At 42.1% G+C, this 20,304-nt stretch overlaps 1 protein-coding gene across 4 annotated transcripts; it reads left to right on the top strand.

The window, feature by feature from the left end:
• The first annotated feature begins 827 nt into the window (after positions 1-827).
• Positions 828-17,954, top strand: LOC108933228 (AP-1 complex subunit sigma-2). 4 transcript variants are annotated; one of them, XM_018750144.1, is made up of 6 exons: positions 828-983; positions 2,650-2,828; positions 7,185-7,293; positions 7,614-7,751; positions 16,283-16,291; positions 16,792-17,954. In XM_018750144.1, the coding sequence occupies exons 2-6, from the start codon at positions 2,650-2,652 to the stop codon at positions 16,837-16,839; spliced, it is 483 nt and encodes a 160-aa protein (XP_018605660.1). In that variant the 5' UTR covers positions 828-983; the 3' UTR covers positions 16,840-17,954. The 4 variants fall into 4 exon arrangements, with proteins under 4 accessions (XP_018605660.1, XP_018605663.1, XP_018605662.1 ...); XM_018750147.1 differs by lacking the exons at positions 16,283-16,291; positions 16,792-17,954 and adding an exon at positions 13,933-14,448; XM_018750146.2 differs by lacking the exons at positions 16,283-16,291; positions 16,792-17,954 and adding an exon at positions 10,680-13,926.
• Positions 17,955-20,304: the final 2,350 nt, after the last annotated feature.

Genomic DNA, 20,304 nt, shown 5'->3' with positions numbered 1-20,304 from the left:
GATGAATACTCCCCCTTATTGCACATTCCACAAATGTCTTTTTTTCAAATTAAAATCGATTTTATGAACAGTGCACGCGTTTTTTTACGTGTTTTCCCCTGACAACAGATTTTTTTTTTTAATGAGGTGGTGTCAGCAGTTAGATTTTTTGTTATCTTTTTTAATTGTATTGGATCTGCGTTTTGTTTATTTTGCGACCTCGGGCAGAACCATCTTAAAATTCGAGTTAAGTGTGCGCTGATGTTTTTAATGTGACACGTACACGTCCCAGGTATTTAAACATTTTCCGCTAATGTAAAGAATACGGAATTTTTAGTGGAGGAAACAGCGCCCCTTGTCGTAAGAACGAAAGATTGTGCTTTATTTTCGTCCAGCGCATGAGCTCCCTAGGATTAGTGATTCTTTTCACGTTTTAAAGGACTGTTGTATTTCACTAGACATTTTCATGTCAGGAATTGGACATGGCTCTATTGTCAATATATTATTTACAAGATGAAAGAGTATTTATATTTGTTACTAATATATATATAGCCTGCGAATATTCATGACATTAACATTTAAGAAAATAAGACAATACATATTAAATGGTATCTAAATGCGGTAAAGTTATTCGAGAAATTATTTCAATACATTTTTTGTTTCGGAAAAGTCGATAAAAAATGTTTTTCTCCGAGGACAACGTGAATAAACGAAGCTCTATTGTAATAACGTGATTGATAAGTAGAGGAACCTAACACAGCCTCGCAATCCATAAACTACGTTGTGTGGGTGGGAATAACGGAATACTTTGGCCAATCACAGAACGAGAGACTAAACTGAAAGCCAATCACTTTTTAGCGGCTTGCCGACGGACCCAACTGAAGCGCCTGGAAACAACGGAGAGGAGACTGAAGGAGTGCACTGTGAATATTAAACTGGACTTACTGTATATTTGTAGCTAAATTTCCAAGTTTTATACACTAACAGCTTAAATACAGTTTAAGGTAAGTCGTACAGCTGTTCTTTATAAATCCAAGATAGCTTTAGTTCGAATATAACTAAGACGTTTGGTATTATTTATCTGTCAAAAAGTCTAGCGTCGCGAGCCACTCCGATGTAGCTAACGGCAGTTACGAATAACCGCCCGTTACTTTGGAAAACTACCTCAGTGGCGGCTTGTAGCGCAAACAAATGTCCATTATACGGAGTTGAAAATTAATCTGCCGACTGCAGTAGTTTAACCTTCCACTGACTCGGTTGCAGTGCGTGTACTTTTGTTGTTTAACTCGAGCGGGGCGTAATCGTGCGTGCTCGCGTTTTGAGGATGTGAAAGTAACTCGGGTGGCCTGCGTGATGCGCGAGGAGGACGAGGCACGCGCACCGTCCCCGCGCCGCCTCGAGCTCCCCGCACGCCTCGTGCACAGATACACAGCACATGATCATGAGGAGACTTTACCATTTAGGAACGTATTCGCGTAGACTAGTAGTGAGGGGGGCGGAAGTGTTTGTTTATTTTTCTTTTACTTTCGAATAAACACCTTGTCGTCGCCGTGCTGCTGCTGGCGAGTTGACGCGAAGAGGTAGTAGTGGACTCTCTGTGTAGCGTGAGGCGTATCACTTCGGCGATTGCTGTAACGCGTTATTCATTCATTGGCGTTTAATCGCGTTCGCGCCCCGGCAGCACGAGTGCTCGTTTTTTCCCCTACTTTACTTTTAAAACTCCTCTAATGGGCCGTGGACTGGAAAGGGGCAGTGTTTATGTTTCGCCGTACGTGTGTGAAATGCGGAGAGCATTGTGTTTTGCGCTCATGCTGTGTCACCGGTGGGAGGTGTGGGATGATCGGCAGTCGAGTCCTCGTCTCGTGCTCCTTTGACAAGGCTTTGATTTTGAACTTGTGATGGACCGCAGCACCGGGTATAACTGCGCTTGTTTATTTATTTATTTCATTATTTTTTGGGGGGAGTGGAAAGATACAGAACAACAACAAGGCGAGCACATTTTTGAGAAGTGGTAGTATTTCACTCTTTTCAGCCGTCAAGGACAAAGGGAGGGGGGAGTTATGGCCCTGCTGCGTTTGATCCTATATATTCAACTCTCGTTCGAGTGCATTAAAGGGTACTGTGCTACAATGATGGGCGTCATGTGCTTTGAATGAACACCTTCCGTACACCTAAAAGGTCCTTTCGGCATTTGCCAACATGAACATTTTAGCTTCTCTGGTTGGACGACCCGCCCAGCTGAGGATAGATGGATGGATGAATGGATGGATAGATAGGTAAAACATTATTGATCCCTAAGGAATTTGCTTGAGGCTATAGCTGCATACATACAATGGAACAGGGGAATAGCACACTTAGACGAGCACAAATGTACTAATAGTGTGCAGAAAAACAAAGAAAAAGGCATCACCGGGAGCTCAACTGGACCAGTCCACTAGTGGAAAAAGTCTCCGGAGAGCATTGTGCAAAGCCTTTTTGCAACTTCTCCAGATGTACCGCAGATTTTATTTAAAGATAAATTTTTCTATAAATTGTACGTGTTGGTCCCACTCATTGTATACACGGCAAAACAGGAGTTTTGATTAAGGCAGGTAAATTACCTTGGCGCTCGCTCCAGTTTGTACTGAGGCGGGGAAAATGTCCAGCATCTGCTGTCCTCCTCCTTTACAGATGCAGTTCATGCTGCTGTTCAGCCGGCAGGGCAAGCTGAGGCTGCAGAAGTGGTATGTGCCTCTATCAGACAAGGAGAAGAAGAAGATCACCCGGGAACTGGTGCAGACTGTGTTGGCGCGCAAGCCTAAGATGTGCAGCTTCTTGGAGTGGAGGGACCTCAAGATTGTTTACAAGAGGTCAGTGGTTGGATGATAGGATACTGCTGTGCACTGGCTATACTGGTAAACTGAAGCACTGACAGTTGTTTCTAAATGAAGGTTACAAGTTCATGTAACACCATTCTACAGGGGCAGCAGGTGGCGTAGTTGTCAGAGCTGCCATCTTGCACTCGAAAGACCCAGGTTCGAATCCTGTCTCTTACTGTAGTGTCCTTGAGCAAGGTACTTACCCTGAATTGCACCAGTAAAAAGATCCCAGCTGAATAAATGGGGAATACATTTTAAGTAGTTTTGGTAAGCGTGAGGTAAAATAATAAATAATGATGTCCCTGAACCGTTTATAATGGGTGGGATTTTAGTGCAGACTGTGCTAGTAAACATGAGGGAATAGTACTCTCCATGAAGCCAGAAAGATTTAGAGTTAATGTGGTTTCAATGTAGCAAGTGATGCTAAAGATGAGGGAACGCTACATGTGGCAAGAAACATGTATCAGTGGGTGTGGTTTCAGTGCAGAGAGTGATGCAAAACGAGGGAAAACTACTATACATGCAGATGACACATTCAGGGTTGGTGGCGTTTCATTGTAGAAAGTGATTATTATTAATAATAATACTTTTCATTTAGCCATTGTCCAAGGCAACTTAGAGGGATGATAAAATGACACTTGCAATGTTTTGTGAAACAGTTTTGATTTTGCATGATTTTAATTTAAATTTAACTATTATTTAATGTCTCACAGCTCCTGGGTGGTGCGAGAGAACGTGGGTTCGATCCCCGCTCGGTTTGTGTGGAGTTTGCATGTTTTCCCCTCGTCTGCGTGGGTTTCCTCCGGGTGCTCCGGTTTCCTCCCACAGTCCAAAGACATGCTGTTTAGGTTCCCCCATAGTGTGTGAGTGACAGAGAGAGTGTGTTCCACTGATGTATGGATGAGTGACCCAGTGTAAGTAGTGTATCTTGTAGTGTAAGTCACCTTGGTGAATAAGGTGTGTGGGCTAGTAACACTACATAGTATCCATTGTAAATTGCTTTGGAGAAAAGCATCTGCTAAGTGAATAAATGTAAATGTAATTTTTTAGAAGCAACATTTTTCGTTACATATGTTTCAGGCAACATGTAAACTGTGTAATGTATAATATTTTCTTCAGCTAAACGAGACATTTTAAAAAATCATATGGAAAGCACAGTACAGGCATAAGAGAGGAGTGTAGACATGTTGTTTATAAACAGAATAGGTACACACTGGTAGCCATGGTATAATTTAAATGACAGAAATGAAGGGGTCTTTTCACAAAGAGATCACAGTGCAGCATAACAGAACAAAATGAAAGTAACATTCCTCTCAGACTGGAGGGGATAATAAGAGCATTACTTTTGCCTGATTACCTACAGTTGCCGTGCTGACAAATAAGTAGTCTCCGGGCGTAGGCTGAGCACATTGGCCCCTACCCAGCAGTCTCACAGAGCACTCTGGGACAGTAGGCAGTCGGTGACCTTGCAGTGCTGTGCAGCTACTGTTGATGGCCCTGACTTGTCAAAGGGCAAAGAAAACATGTACCTGCCTTTTGGGAGAGGTAAGCTGTCGGTAGTACAGTGTTCAGACTGGGTGTAATCTATGATAATATGGTTGGTAGTGTCATCTTTTAGTTTGCCATAAATGTAATGTGATGGGTTGAGCTGAGTCTGAAGGGGCTCACATAGTAAAAACGACATCAGATCATTACGCTCCCTTACACTTTTGACACTTGGAAGGTGCAAAGGGGCTATTCAGGTGGATCACTTAATACGAGGAACAGATAGCTCAAAAATGCAGACTGCCTCGCCATTCCCAGAGTTCAGATTGAAAGAGTTCTCATTTTCCTGAAATGAGAAGATGTGCACAAGCGTGTCTCAATTTCCGTGTTATTAACATGATGTGTGTGGAGGTCTGATTGAAGAGACAGGCATTCTGGGATTACAAAATGCCCGAAGTACTTAACCACCTTGACGAGCACTGGTCTTATGACCCGCACTACTTGCTATTTGTAGTGATGATTGTTTTATTTTTCCCAACAAATTAGATTGTCTTTACCCAAAAACAGAGCTTACAGGGCCATGTATATGATCACTTTAATAGTCCACAATTGAAGACTTAAGAAGATTTATTCGTGAGACTTGTGCAAGCAATTAACATTTAGTGATTTAACATGTTCAAATAAAGGGATTTTTAAGTCTCACAGATTAAATGTTATTTCTTTTAAATCCATGTTTGCCCAGTTCACCAGTTGGTATAGTTTATATTACAAATAAAGACCATCTGTTACTATTACTCTCCCATGTCCCTTGGCAGCAGTAGCTGTGCAGTAATTTGTATTTATTTGTAGCAGTTTACTGGTGCATTTTTACAAATCACCTTTGAAATGATGGTGCTGCATAACAAAAATAGTCTTGCTTTATCAAATTGCAGTAAAAATTATGCGTACCATCAGAATTTGCTGCACACAGTAGAATGAAGTCATGAAGGGATCTCTAACACCCATGGCCTTCTATATCAGCATGTAGTGATGGAGAGCTGGAATGTGGTTTTGTCCTTAGGACCTGCTCTGATTGAATTGTTTTCCTCTTTTTTTCCTCCCTGCATGTCAGCTGAACTCAGCCCTTAATGTTTCTTTGACAGGACAGAGAGATTGCTTTCAGTTCTCATTAGGAAACGTCAAAGAGACTCTTTGCAGGCAGGCTGGTGTCACCCGGGACTTACGACTGGCCGGAAGGGACTGACAGAGGGCGGCAGAAACGTATGCTTGATTTGTCGCATTTTTCCTGGCTTATCTGAACAAACAGAACATGGCCCTATGGGCAGAATCCAGTTGGACTTGGGTTTTCTTCCCACAGTAGTGTGAGAGAGTATTAAAATTAGTATTTGTGTTTGTCTATTCTTGAACGAAATTGAATCTTTGATTTTGTCCACTAACTGTTTTAAGGTTAAATCCCCTAGAAACTGAACAGGCAACTTTAAGATTACTGGTATATTTCCTTCTGTTACATGCCTTTTTTTTTTTCCAGTTCCATGGTTGAAAAAAAAAAAAAAAACAGTTTTTTGGAAGTTTTATTAATTATTAAGTGAACAGGTAAATTAATGTGTGGAGAACCACAGACTGAAATGAAAACCAGGAATTTTTGTTGCATAGCAGATTGAGTTCATTCCTTGTCTTGGAGTAGCATTCTGTTGTGGTGAACTTTTCAGACCACGATTTCTTGCTTGCAGGACTTTGTCTGAAGTCATGTGACTTCCCTGGCAACAGCCCCATGGACACATGCGGTGTATGCCTCTTGGGATGTCAAAGAAAAGATATATGAGCTGCGAGAGAAGCAAAGTGTTTGATTTATCAAGGAAAAGGGGTAACCTGCTGCAGGGCTTTCGATGAATATGTGCTGAAAACAGCAATTTGACATTATAGGAATACCCTGTCTTCAGCATATCTTGTGTGAAAAAGAGGACTGTGTTGTATTTCCTCTAGTTCTTGGTCTGCAGATTATTTTTTGGTGTTTTGCGGTTTCTTTTTTTTTTTTTTCTTCCCTCCAAAATGCATGTCAAAAAAAGCGAGACTCATCATTTCCCATCCCAGAGAACCATGGTACCCGTAGGCTTTTTTCAGCCAGGCACTGAACCACCTGCTTCTTGCTGCTAAAGTCTTGATTGAACTTGCTCAGCTCCTCCCCTGAGTCCTAGCAAGTTGACAGAAAACAGGAAAATCTTAAGGATCATGCCCTTGTGAGACAAGAGTTGAGAAATTCTGATCTAAAGCACAGAACTGGCCGCTTTTCTTGCTCTCATCTACTTCAGTAGTTTTTGAAATCTTTCCCCTTTGGGTTGGTGCCTGTGCAAGTTTTAGCTTTCAATACGCAGCTGGCAACCTACATGTGTTAAATTTTGGAACCAGTTGATTGAAGCTCCTAGTTGTTCTGGTAGTAGATATGTATATAAACAAGTTAGCCTAGATGATAACCTGGTGCTGAGGAGCTGCATTCATGCAGGTTAAAAGCCAATCTACTGATGAACACCAAGAATGAGGTGGCCCATACAAACAAGTAAAGCATTAAAGACCTGAGGTACAGTAAAATCCAGCATACATGCTAGCTCTCAAGTTGTTTGCCTCTGACCTATTTCTTTAGCCTTTCGTAGCTCAGGGTTATAGAGGTTTTTATTCTACATAAGCCGTTAAGTACTTAACTGATTATTTCCCTAATCAAATGCGTTTAGCAGTGTCTTTCAGTACCAGGGTTGCTGGCTGTTGAAAGGAGGGCTGAATATCCTGCAGGAACAAAGCCCTCCATCCTCCTTGAGCATGTAAGGCAAATACATGATCCATGAACTGACAGAGGCCTTTCTTTTGCAGATATGCTAGTTTGTATTTCTGCTGTGCCATCGAGGACCAAGATAACGAGCTAATCACATTGGAGATCATCCACCGATATGTGGAGCTGTTGGATAAGTACTTTGGCAGCGTGAGTCCCCTCCCCATCTGTTGTTATCCCTTAAAGTATTAGTATGTGGTTTTCTTAATAAAATTAAACAGAAACGCTTACTGACTATTATTTCAAAAGATACGTATTGAGGTGGAGCTGCCCTAAAATGGTCATGATGACCATGACCACTGAGGTGGCAGGAAATCATCGTGGCCTGTGATTTTGTTCCTTCCCATGAATGCATTATGAACAAAATATTCTCCAATTTCTTTTCAAGAGGCCACCTTCCCCTGTAGCGCCTCTCTTTGGTCTCTCATCATTGTTTGTCAGTGCAGTTTTGTTGTCCTTATGTATTGCAGGTGTGTGAGCTGGACATAATCTTCAATTTTGAGAAGGCTTATTTCATCCTGGATGAGTTCCTGCTTGGTGGGGAGGCACAGGAGACCTCTAAGAAGAATGTTTTGAAGGCCATTGAGCAAGCTGACTTGCTGCAGGAGGTAAGGCTTGGGGGGGGTGATCTACATGGGATTTGAGAGGGTGATATCTCTCTGTCCTAACACTAATTCAGTAGCGTATGTTGGTTCTTCTCTGGTGTTCAGTGCACTCTGACCAGGTCTCTTCTTTCTTGGCTTTAATTCCTTCCACTGACTTATTTCCCTGGTTGGGCTCTACTGTGGAAGTCCTGTTTGATTCTCTAAGTGGTGGGAGGGAAGATGACCCCCTGTATGTGATGCTACTCTTTAATGTAGTTACTCGAACAGCTTAACCATCAGTTAGCAACAACTGTTACCCCCTTCAAATGTCACCAAACCACTCCAGCTGTAATTTAGCTCACTGATCCATTCTGAGCACTCCTTGTGAGTCCTGGGAAGTTCCTCAAATGTTATTTCCATTTTCACCATTTATTAACAGTTTTTCTGGGAGAAAGCTGACATTGAAGCTTGGAGGAGCAGACATAATTATTTCCTCTGAACAATTAGCCAAAGAACATGCCACGGTCCTTGAAGAGCGTCTTGAGCATAGAGAGGGATTATTGATTCACACAGGAGTCATCAGTTATTCATGCCATAGCTTTATTAGTAGATTCTTTGTCCTCTGAATTCATGTTTTACTGTCTCTGCTTCTGGTGCTTTACAGAGCATATTGTTCTATATAGTATTTCCTTCTCCATCATCTGAATTGTATCTCTGTGCTTTTGCATCTCATTTCTGAATTCCAGAATATAGACTTACAGATTCGCCTCTTTCCAGGTACAGTCTATTTGCACTAACACCAGTTAATCCAATGTAATACCCCTCTCATAGGTGGGCTCAAACCCAGCACTGGAGAGACCTGATTCCAGTAATTTGATATAATGCTTTGTCAGCATTCTTGTAGAGTATCTATTGATCGCCATATCAGTTTCCTTAAATTATGGGTGGTTTGGTTGTTTCTAGTCAACAGATGAGACAGCTCCACTCCAGAAACAGGTTGTTTATGCAAATAAGTCTGAAAGTGTTGGGTCTCTCTAGGGCCTGGGCTGGCTCTGCCATCTTAGGCTTTTGTTCACTAGCTATAAGTCTGGTCTGTGTGTAGCTATCACATAAGAGTTCTTCACATTCCAGTAATGGTGCTGCTGCAATGTGCTGTTGTCAGCTATGGAAGTGTTACAGAAGAGTGCACTCACAGTGCATTTAGAATCGCTGGACATGCAGTTAGGTGTTAATTACTGGCATGTGGCAGACTCATATTGGTTACTAGATATTATTGTTTAATGAATCACTTTCAAATACTAACTGGTGGTAGGGCGTGAGTGCTGTTTACTGATGCAAAGATAGATGTAATCATAGTAGCCTCATAAACTCAAAACTTCCTGTTTTCCTTCATTGTCATAGTTGAAAATAAACTAAGATTATCATTAATATTAATAGTAGTATCAATCTTATTAGATGTTTGTAGGTTCATAGTTGAGTATAATAGTCTGTAGTGGTTTGGTGTTGTGAAAAAAAAATGGGGGGGGGAAAACTTACTATCCTACCGAAATAACCTTACTTTATTTAAACGGCTAATGAATGACTAGTCGTCATTTTACCTGTGAGCCATTCTGAAGCCGTTTAATCTGGCTAAGCAAAAACATTTACATTTATTCATTTATCGGATGCTTTATTTCCAAAGCGATGCATATCAGTGTCCGAGGACAATACAAAAAGGACAGTACACCAACAGAAGAAGAGATCAAGATGCAGAAACGTGATTTTTGACTACAGTTAATTCAGCTGATATCATCGTATAAACCAGTATAAATTACATGAGTAGCCCAGTATACCTAAATGAAAAAACTGATAGTACAGTTAAGTGTGAAAACTTACTGCTTCAGGTTGTTAATTCATGAGAAGTAAGTACCCTTCTAGGCTGTAAAGTTAGAACATGGCAGTGTCTACAGACAAACAACAATTTTGCATTTTTTTCTTTGTTTCTATGTCTCTATGAGGTAGCAGTTTAACCTGATTTCATGGAAGCTATTTATGAAATCCTATTTGCTACGTTGACTGCTGCACTTCACCACATAGCGTTGTGTGGGTTGCGTAGACCCTGGAAGCCTGGTGTGTCATTACTTTGGATTAGCAGCCTGTCAGCAAATGGACTGGAAGGTGTGCGGGTCCAGAACAAAGGCCTGTTGTGAGCGGAGACCACATGAGGAGACCTGACCCAAATGTCTGTCTCAGGCAGTGCGAGGAGTGGGAATTACTGTGTTGTCTCTGCCATCAGAATAGGGTGGTACGTGTAAACGTCAGCGGAAACGTCAGAGTTCCTTTGGGATCAGGACTGCGTGCATCATGCTTTGTTTGGGGTTTTTTTTTTTTTTAATAGCTGGGGGACATCTGCTTCGCCTCCATATTTTTTGCATTTTTAGCACTTCTGCAATAGGCGTGTGTATGTGTGTGGGTATCACTTTAGGAGCTGCAAAGGACTCTCCACTGAGCAACTGCTTTCTAGTTGTCATCAGCATTTTATTATGGCGGCACACTGGTGTTGGCCTCTGTCAGTGGGGCAAGCCCTAGGACTGCAGAGATGTTAATATCCCAATTGATCATGAAGCCTAAGTCAGAGTTACGTATTATCTGTCCTTGTGCCAGTATAAATGTGCTTGTTGTGAGTTCTCAGAAAATGCCTTAGCTTGCTGAAGTTCAGCTCTCATCCTGGCAGTTTTTCTTGTAGCTGCTGCAGATTTAAGTACAAAGTCCATCTGATCATTGTGTTTGTTTAGTTTAGTGACTGCTGCTATGTCCTTTCATTTTGTTTGTGCTAAATTTTCATTAGCCTCTTCCAAGAGAAAACACAAAATGGGAACTCCCTGTGCGCCCCCCCCCCCCCCCCCATCCCTTGCCCAGTGGAGCCCTTTGAACAGTGGCCCCCAGAGCTTACAGCACGGTTTTTGTTTGTAGAACCAGAGCGAAGACTGGGGAGGTTTGGCCGCAGAGGAGGTCTTATAGCAGGGCGGAGGCGGGCACCCGGTAAATACCACACTGACCCGGTGGGGTGGCATGGGGCTCAGCAGAGTGCAAGCCTGCATGTGGCATCCTTGGTTCCTCTTGCTTGTTGCTGTTGTTGGGGATCCAGATTTTAACCCAGTGCTGCATGGTTACCAGTCACAGCTAGGAGAGCTTTTGTGGGCATGCTTCACTCCAAGGGCCTGTTCATACTCATGACAGCAGGTGGTATGTAGGTAATTCGTAAGAGGAACAGTAAAACAATAGTATTTCTTACCGTGATCTCTATATGTGCTGTATTTTACTGTATAGATGTTAATACTAAGTTTGCTGTTTGACCTTCTCTGTATAAGAATATTACTAACATTTTACTCCCTGATCATCAGCATTCTTGACATTGTAAAGCTACCATTATTTATATCTGTTTTATTGTAGTGTAATTAGACCCTAGAATGAAGCGTGGCCATCTTCGCCCTCAACAGATAATGTGTAATTTTGGATTGCAGTGCTTCTGCTTTCTGAGAGATTCTCTTAATGCTTTCAAACTGAAAACACTCTTCTTGCTTGGGTGACAGTAATTGGGTTTTTTTTTTTGGGGGGGGGGCGGGGGCAGTTTTTCTGTATCTTGAAGAGTCTCTATCTTCAGTTGTGAAATTTTGTATGAGTTCTAAAAGTATGATTCTCAGTTAGTTCTTTTGCCTACTGGCATGTGTCAACAAATATTTTTGTCCAGTTTTCAAGGTGGGAAAATGCTGTTTAGCTCACTTGTCTCCATTAACTTCCTCCTCTTCCATTAATAGTGCTTGGGAAAATTTCTGAGGTAAAAGGGTACAACCGATGTGCTACGCAAAGTTTAGCACTGTCAGTGTATTTGGATTTTCAGGTGATAAATGAGAGGGGGCTATAACACAGTGCACTTTTCTAAGGGAGGTTTTTATGGCGGAAGACTTTATCATTTTAAAAACCTGCTCAATTTAGAAAATCATTACCTAAAATTAGTAAACTGTCTTTTTTGTATTTCTTCATGGAAAGGTTGATGTTCTAAACTGGAAAGATTTAAATGTCATCACATCTCTGTATCTGCTGTAATAAGGGGCCCAGACTAAGCTGTCTGACTCTTCTTGAGCTGACTGGATAGACTTGGCTGCTGTGAAAGATCATTGGCATTTCTGGATGTTCTCTTGTTCCCAGCATTTCAACAAAAATACAGCTTTTTTTTAACACTGGGGAAGGTTCAAACGTTATTGGAAAGTCCAGGCTATATTTATGAAATCCTAGTAAGGTTTTAATAAAAGTTTTAACTGCAGATGAGATTGTTGGACCTTTGGGCACAGTAAGGCATCAAATTCCACCCCATCCCCCAGCATCTAATAGCACATATTTGCCTACCAATATAAAATAATTGCATTTTGAACAGGCCCTTGATAAATGCTGAGGGCATTCCAGCAAAATTGGAAAACCAGGCTTAGGGCTTCAAGGAATGAGTGATAGAGTCTAATGCAAAATAATTAAAAAGGGAGCTGTTTGGATGAAGGCATTCCTCAGAGTATTAAGATTAAACCATTTTAAATAGCTTTTAATGAAAAAATATTTCTGGAGTAGGATATTTACAAAAAGTAGACAAATTAAGCACTTTGATGTACAGGCAGAGCAGTTATGAAACCCACTTCCTCAGCTGGCAGTTTGTACTTAAAGTGTAACGTAGCTTAGCTGTAACTCAAGAAGCAGAAGTGCTATTTGGTCATGCTGCATTTCAACAGTATTTTCTAGGCCAGTCCTTTGCCTGACTTCCCAGCAGTTTTTGCTCTCTGCTGTCCTCCTCAGTTCCTCTCGGCGTGCAGAGCATGTTTAGCATCCACACACCTGGATGGTAAGGTTTGCAGGGCTTCCCGCATTCTTCAGACCTCTGTTGAAAGTAATCGGAGAGGTCAAGGCTGGATGTATCAACACGAAAAACTACCAGTGACAGATCCCTCACATACTTGATGTGCATTGTCCAAAGGTAGGTCCACAGGAGCTTCCATGATTGAGCAATTGAAGACAAATGAAGAACTTGAGCTGTTAACACCAAATGGACCGACTCCGGTGGAGAGCCTCCTTCGCGCACTAGTAGGCTAGAGCTGTGGGTTCAACATCTCGGTCACTTCTGCATTACGCTTCCTTCACACGCTTGACTGTTTGCCCTGCAGGTATGCTGGTGCCAAGTATGGCTTCAGAGTCATCGGGGTTATTCCAGAATTAGAGGTACTGAAGTAAATGGGTGCACCAGTAGACCTCCTGTAGCACTAGAGTACAGTAGATACCAAAAAGCACATTAGAAACACATGTTCACTCCTAGTTACCCTGTACTGGTAGAGGTTGACTGATACTGAGGGAGTCCATGTAGAGGAATAGTTAATTGCTTTGTACATGGGTCTTGGAGTATTTGAATCTGTTTGTCCCTTTGTGTTCTGTGTCCTTGTGGAATTTGTATGCTCCGAAGGCATTTCGTACTTGTGGACTAGCCCAAGATGGTACAGGTAAGTTTAGAATTGCATGTATTTAGGTTCTACAATGAAGAGAACGCAGTTGGGACCCTACAGGCTTGCTGACGCCTGCAGTGGTCAGCAGTAACAAAATACATCGCCTCCCCAGTTAGACCTACAGCTTTGCAGTCATATGACCTGTGAAAAGAGTCTGCCTGGCAGTGTGTGTGTGGTAGTGTACTCTGCCTTTGACACATCCAGGTGGAACGGGGGGTCAAAATGACTAAATCCGAGTGAAAAGTAGAGAACAGAGTCAGCTTATTTTGTGAACAATAGCCTAGTGTTTTATAAACCGTAATTAAACTCCTTTGCTTTTCATTAATGAACTTACTGTAAAGTTATGCCTCAATTTCTGTAGTTCTATTTTGAGTCCACAGCTGCAGATGTTTTGTTCAATAAGGATAAAAAAAGTTGCAGACCTGTAAAACTGGTAGATAACCTACTGTCAGCTGTTCACCTCCAGATAGGAATATTGCTGAAAAATTGAATACATAAACAATTCTGTAGAGAATGTAGCAGTTAGTTTTCCCACCCTATTCACCAAGGTCTCGGTGTGGAAGTGCTGTGTCCTGTCCTTTTTCACTGTCCCCTTGTTTTGTTTCCCCCTTGTTTCTCTGGGCTGGTTGGTGCCTCACACACTTGCATTGTGATACGAGACTGTTTTGTGCATTTCTCTCCCATAGCCCCGTCATGAGTACTTTAACGTACCTGTGTACTAAAGGGCCGTACTACCGCTGCTGCCGCCGCCCGTCCTGCATGCTGAGCCCCCCCTCCCGGCGCCTGGCTCCTCCTCGTTCCCGGGCCCTCATGACCCCGTCACGCCATCCATCCATTGTGCACGCCTCTCACGCACCTTCCCATCGCCACCCCTCCATAACGTCTCCTTGCTGTCCCCATCTCGGAACGGGAAGAGTCCACTGTTGTGACGGCTCTGCCACATCCAGATGCTCCAATGCTTCTTTTTCTTCCCTAGTCCTAGAGAAAGAGATTTAGAAGCTCCAGAATGCTTTGGAAATGTAAATGTTGGTTGTAACTGACAATGACGGGTACATTGACCTGACGAGCGACATACGGCTAATCCCACCCTGTTGATCAGACCCCTGTGTGATTGCTGTGGCTGCACTCAGTCACTCAGACTGGTTCTGCCTGCATTGGTGGCATTTCCTGTCTCTGTCCTGTGTTTGTGGTGTGTAGATCATCCAGCCATGTGGAGTCCACATACAGCACTGTATTATCTATATATATATATATATATATATATATATATATATATATATATATATATATATATATATATATAAGTGAAATGACTGTGTGTGTATCACAGTCATTTTACTTGGGTCATTTCTTACCTGTGAGATGTGACAACTAGCAGTATGTGAGGCTTGTTAATGGATTTGGTTTTTGAGTTCTCTACCAATGGAAGACATTCTAAGAAATATCGAATATTAGCTGTGTGGGATTTTGTGCTTGTTAGCCACTTTCAATTTAGTTTTTTCCATCCAACAGTATTTTAATGACAAGCACAACACGAGTAAAGACAGGACAGTGATTGATGTAAAAGGTAATCACATGAAAGCACTCCCGTAGGGTTACTTGTGCAAAAGCACCATTTGGAAATTTTAATTATAGATAATTAACGTCAATCAAGTATTACGTGTCTGTTACTGCTGGTTGGAAGTATAAAGCCTACCAGGTGTTACACATTTGCACATACTGTTTAAGTACAAATTCTGTGCACACTTATAAACCTATATCATTAATGTTTCCCTCCTACTGTTGTTTTTGACTGAACAGTCAGTTGTTCTTCCAATGGTTAAGAAATTAGACTTGTGGCTAAAAATAGGATGGTGTTTCACTCCTGAGGGAAGCGCTGAACTTTTCTGTTATCTGTCACCATGGCATCATGTAAGTGATGTTAAGTGTCACATGAGTTTGTATTCTCACAAGAAATGATGTGACCAGTAGTAAATATTACCCCCACCCTAGAAACCCTCAATGTTGATGCAAGAGTGAATGATATAATTTTTAATTCAGGTTTCCACTCCAATATGCACAGTACCTCACATGTAACACGGTTTATTAGTGTTAAACTGATTCTTTTAATTAAATATGAAAAGAAAATACTAGCAAACGTTTGTCTGTTTTGTTTTTGTCTGAGGTCAGTTACACAGTTCATATAATCATAATGGTAAGAATTTACAGGTTCTCAAAATTATAAAGGTTTTTGCTGTTCATTTCTCAGAGTTTTTTTTCTTGTTAAGCAGTTTCCGATTGATTCATTTTCTTGCTAAGAAACACCTGTTTCTTAACTCTGTAGTGTAACAGCATATAGTTTGTCTCTTCATTCAGTGGATTTTAATGAACATAAAAGCTCCATAGACAGGGTATCTGGTCAAATGATTTTGAGATTTTTCTATTCATTAATTCCTCTTTAGGCGAATAACTTCTCTAAAATAGCAGTCCTGCGTCTAATGCATAGGAGTGTGTTTCCAAGTGTCTTCAAACCTGAAATGTTAGTTCCTTGTGGATTCCAACATCTTGAGTGTATTATGCAGCCCATTCAATGAGAAAATAGCTATATGTACTTTCAAAGTATACCTGCTGTGGGGTTTCATTCAACAAACTACAGTATGTGGAGAAGGCAGTGGTGGATTTGTAAAGATTTTGTTTGCGGTGACGCAAGCGGCACGTCTAACAGACTAATTCTGAAAGTTAAAACTTTAATTGTACAAATTAAATAACCCACAGTGCAGTTTTCCACAAGCTCTCTGAGTGTTCCTTTGTGCCTTAGCATCCCGGTCACACTGACAGCCTCCTGGGAAAGGGAGCCCAGGGAAGCAAGTCTGACTCCTCACACTGGCCTGATGTACCATGGGTGTGCGTTGTAAATTGGGAAAGTTTACCACACTGTCTGATGTGAAACGGGAGCTGCGTGCAGTCATGTCAGTCTCCTCCTATAGTGTGGAAGTGCTGATACCTGCTGTGCTCACTCTAATTCTTCTCTCTGTTTTGTGCCAAACCTCATGTTAGGACGCCAAAGTAAGTGATGATAGATGTACGTGTCCTCGTGCTGTTTAAAGAGACAGTGACTGAATACTTAATTGACACCTAAATCAGAAATCAGCTTCGTTTAGTCTACCCTTTGCTTCTCTCTGAGATATTTGACTTGTTTGGAAGATGTATGAAATCAGACTTATTACAGCTCGAGTAAACTGCTTGCTTTTTATTACAGTTAAATTGTTGAGAAAATGCTGTCTCTTTAATTCACGTCCTCATGTACTCTCACATGCGTGTGTCATTCTGCACAACCGCACACTAAGCATTCTAGATAAGCAGTCCTCCATCTCTCCTTTTCCAGCCATGTCATTGCATACTTGCCATCCCCCTTTCCATGAAGATTTACACCCAGTGTCTTACCCTGTTATGCGTCCATGCGTGCAAGTCCGCCGTCTGTGCAGTGCAATGGTCTCTCACGGGAGCAAGGTCTCCGGCAACTTGTTCAGTCTCACCCAGGTTACTGTTCCCTTTACCTCCCGCAGGAAGCAGAGACCCCACGCAGTGTTCTGGAAGAGATCGGACTGACATAAGCGTGACCCTCCTGCGCCGGCCCCGGCTCCCGAACTCCTCCTCTGCCAGCTCCTACATCAGTGTGCTGAACGATGTAGCTCTAACTGTGTCCATGTACATTTCAGTATCGAGGTGCATCCCGTTTCATGTCACATGCCTCTTTGTTGTTTTTCTTTCCGAACCTGGCTAATCTGTGCTCACTGTACCCGACAAAGCACTGTACACTCCTTATCGAAAAGGGAACATTCGTTTACAAACATCATTCGTTTCTGAACAAATTCTCCAGCTGCCTTAAGATATTCACACAGTATTTCCCATTGTGTCAGCATCACGCTCCCATGTGTATATAATTCAAAACGATGAAAAGCTTTTCATGCTCACCTGGCAAAAGGGAATAAGAGGTGTTATTACATGTATTTTAAGTTTGAGGTTAAAGTGTTAACAATAACAGCTTCCCAACTTTATCGTGAAACAGATAGAATGTTGTACAAACAGGTGTGAAGCAAAGTTCAAACCTATTTCTTTTAAGAATACCAGTATTTTAAGAGTGGAAACTTGTTTACAGGGTGCCCTTTAGTGTTTACAACCAAAGAAACACTTATCTGTAGTCCTGAGAGCAAAATGGCATTTTGGGAAAAACTGTGTATTAAATAGTATCTTAAAATCAAAGTGGAAAGGTATTTGTTTAAGACCAAAGATTTGTTTTCTTTTCTGTCTTATTACAGCCCTAAGCATCTGTATGGTTCAGTTCAGCAATTTGCCTGAGTGCACTGGAGAGGATGAAAGCACAAAGAAATACTTGGTTTCACTGCCCTGTACATCTTGTGTACAAATCACTGTGTATTTGTGGTTCGGCACTGTTCATCCAAATACTCTTTAATATGTAACAGCAGTTAGAATATGGAGAGTCGTTATGGCCCTAGATCTCTTCAAATTAATGTTGCTTGCTTTTTTCTTTATGGAATATGGTATTATTCACTCACATATTTTTCACTAGTCTCACAAATGCTCTTCATATCTGTGCTGCCATGTTCACGTTATGTCTCACCGTTAAAGTTATTGTATGTCGTCTCAGTGAACCAGTGCTGCGTTGTGTTAAAATAAATTTGTTTACGCTCAAGTCAGAAGAAACTTACTGGTCAGTTATTGGTAATTTATTGGTCTCTCTAAATATCTCTCACGACCCTTCAGTCAAGAGACACACACACACTGTCTGAAGCCGCTTGTGGCGAACCAGAGCCTAACCCGGCAACACAGGGCGTAAGGCTGGAGGGGGAGGGGACACACCCAGGATGGGACGCCAGTCCATCACAAGGCACCCTAAGCAGGACTCAAACCCCAGACCCTCCACAGAGCAGGACCCGGCCAAACCCACTGTGCCACCGCGCCCCCTTCAGTCAAGACATCTGGAGACAATTAAGGCTAATCTATGAAATACAAATGAATTTCTCGCCAAGACTCCAGTAATTCATCACCGGACAATTTGTGGATTGTGTTCCTGAAGTTTCTCTCTCTGGCCTGCAGCCTCGTTCATCTAAACATCAGTCTGATTCTACTGCTATATGTTTGCCAGATAGGGCTGTTGAAATCCTGCCCGAAAACCACATGCATTGCTTACATAAAGAAATTTTTTTAAAAATGTCCTGCTGTCACAGTATTTCACTATGATGTGCCAAAATGCAGCTAAATTTTTCTAAAGTATTAAACATGTAACTAACCACATGCCCCAAAGCATTTTGTGGAAAAACAAATGGATTTTCACACTGGCAAAAGAAGAGCTGGTTTCAAACGGGTGGTCTAAAGTTTAGAGGACGACAGCATTAATGAGATGCAATGGTGTAAAAGATTAAGACAGGTTGTCCTGGTTCTCCTCTTTGATTTTGGACTCTGATCTGAACTAGAGGAGCCAACAGTAAATGAGCCGCGGTGGCTGCCAGCCAGAGCAGTGAAACACCGCAGGGCAACGCAGGCAGCAGGAGGCATCTATACCGGTGTCAGCGCATTGCTGTCGACCAAGCTTCTCCTCTGTCACAGCTGCTCTTACCTCAGAAGATTTAGAAAGGGTCAGATTTTCAATTGCTTTCTATGGTACATTTTACTTATTTAAAAATTGTCTGGTTTTTTCACACATACTAATTACAATTGAATATATAGAAAGGGAGGGTGTGTGGTGGCGCAGTGGGTTGGACGGGGTCCTGCTCTCCAGTGGGTCTGGGGTTCGAGTCCCGCTTGGGGTGCCTTGCGACGGACTGGCGTCCCGTCCTGGGTGTGTCCCCTCCCCCTCCGGCCTTACGCCCTATGTTACCGGGTTGGCTCCGGTTCCCCGCGACCCCGTATGGGACAGGCGGGTCAGAAAATGTGTGTGTGTGTGTGTATAGAAAGGATTTTCTGCATGACATTTCCAACCTGCTTTCATGACATACAGTGCTGTGAAAAAGTGTTTGCCCCCTTCCTGATTTTTTTTCTTTTTTTTGCAGATTTGTCACAGTTAAATGATTGAGATCATCAAACAAATTTTAATATACACAAAATAACCCAAGTAAATACAAAATGCAGTTTTTAAATGATGATTTAATTTATTAAGGGAAAAAAGCTGTCCAAACCTACCTGGCCCTATGTGGAAAAAGTAATTGCCCCCTAAAACCTAATAACTGGTTGTGCCACCCTTGGCGGCAACAACTGCAATCGTTTGCGATAACTGGCAATGAGTCTTTCACATTGCTGTGGAGGAATTTTGGCCCACTCTTCTTTGCAGAATTGTTTTAATTCAGCCACATTGGAGGATTTTCGAGCATGAACGGCCTGTTTAAGGTCATGCCACAGCATCTCAATCGGATTTAAGTCCGGACTTTGACTAGGCCACTCCAAAACCTTAATTTTGTTTTTTTGAGCCATTCAGAAGTGGACTTGCTGGTGTGTTTTGGATCATTGTCCTGCTGCATAACCCAAGTGCGCTTGAGCTTGAGGTCACGAACTGATGGCCGGACATTCTCCTTCAGGATTTTCTGGTAGAGCGCAGAATTCATGGTTCCATCAATTATGGCAAGTCGTCCAGGTCCTGAAGTTGCAAAGCAGCCCCAGACCATCACACTACCACCACCATGTTTGACTGTTGGTATAATGTTCTTTTTATGAAATGCTGTGTTAGTTTTACGCCAGATGTAACGGGACGCACACCTTCCAAAAAGTTCAACTTTTGTCTCATCAGTCCACAGAATATTTGCCCAAAAGTCTTGGGGATAATCAAGATGTTTTTTGGCAAATGTCCTCTTTTTGGTCAGCAGTGGCTTTCGCCTTGGAACTCTCCCATGGATGCCATTTTGCCCAGTCTCTTTCTTATTGTTGAATCATGAACACTGACCTTAACTGAGGCAAGTGAGGCCTGCAGTTCTTTATATGTTGTTCTGGGTTCTTTCATGAGCTCCTGGATGAGTCGTCGTTACGCTATTAGAGTAATTTTGGTAGGCCGGCCACTCCTGGGAAGG

This window comes from Scleropages formosus, chromosome 1 (assembly GCF_900964775.1).
Source record: "Scleropages formosus chromosome 1, fSclFor1.1, whole genome shotgun sequence".
NCBI classification, from domain to species: domain Eukaryota; kingdom Metazoa; phylum Chordata; class Actinopteri; order Osteoglossiformes; family Osteoglossidae; genus Scleropages; species Scleropages formosus.
This window is presented reverse-complemented; position numbering and strand designations above follow the sequence as displayed.

What these genes read in the sequence shown, in the direction of transcription:
- LOC108933228 (XM_018750144.1), top strand. Translation starts at nt 2,650, where the DNA reads ATGCAGTTCATGCTGCTGTTCAGCCGGCAGGGCAAGCTGAGGCTGCAG. An exon ending in CTCAAGATTGTTTACAAGAG is followed by an intron (nt 2,829 to 7,184) that starts GTCAGTGGTTGG and finishes TTTCTTTTGCAG; the next exon opens with ATATGCTAGTTTGTATTTCT. An exon ending in TGGATAAGTACTTTGGCAGC is followed by an intron (nt 7,294 to 7,613) that starts GTGAGTCCCCTC and finishes TATGTATTGCAG; the next exon opens with GTGTGTGAGCTGGACATAAT.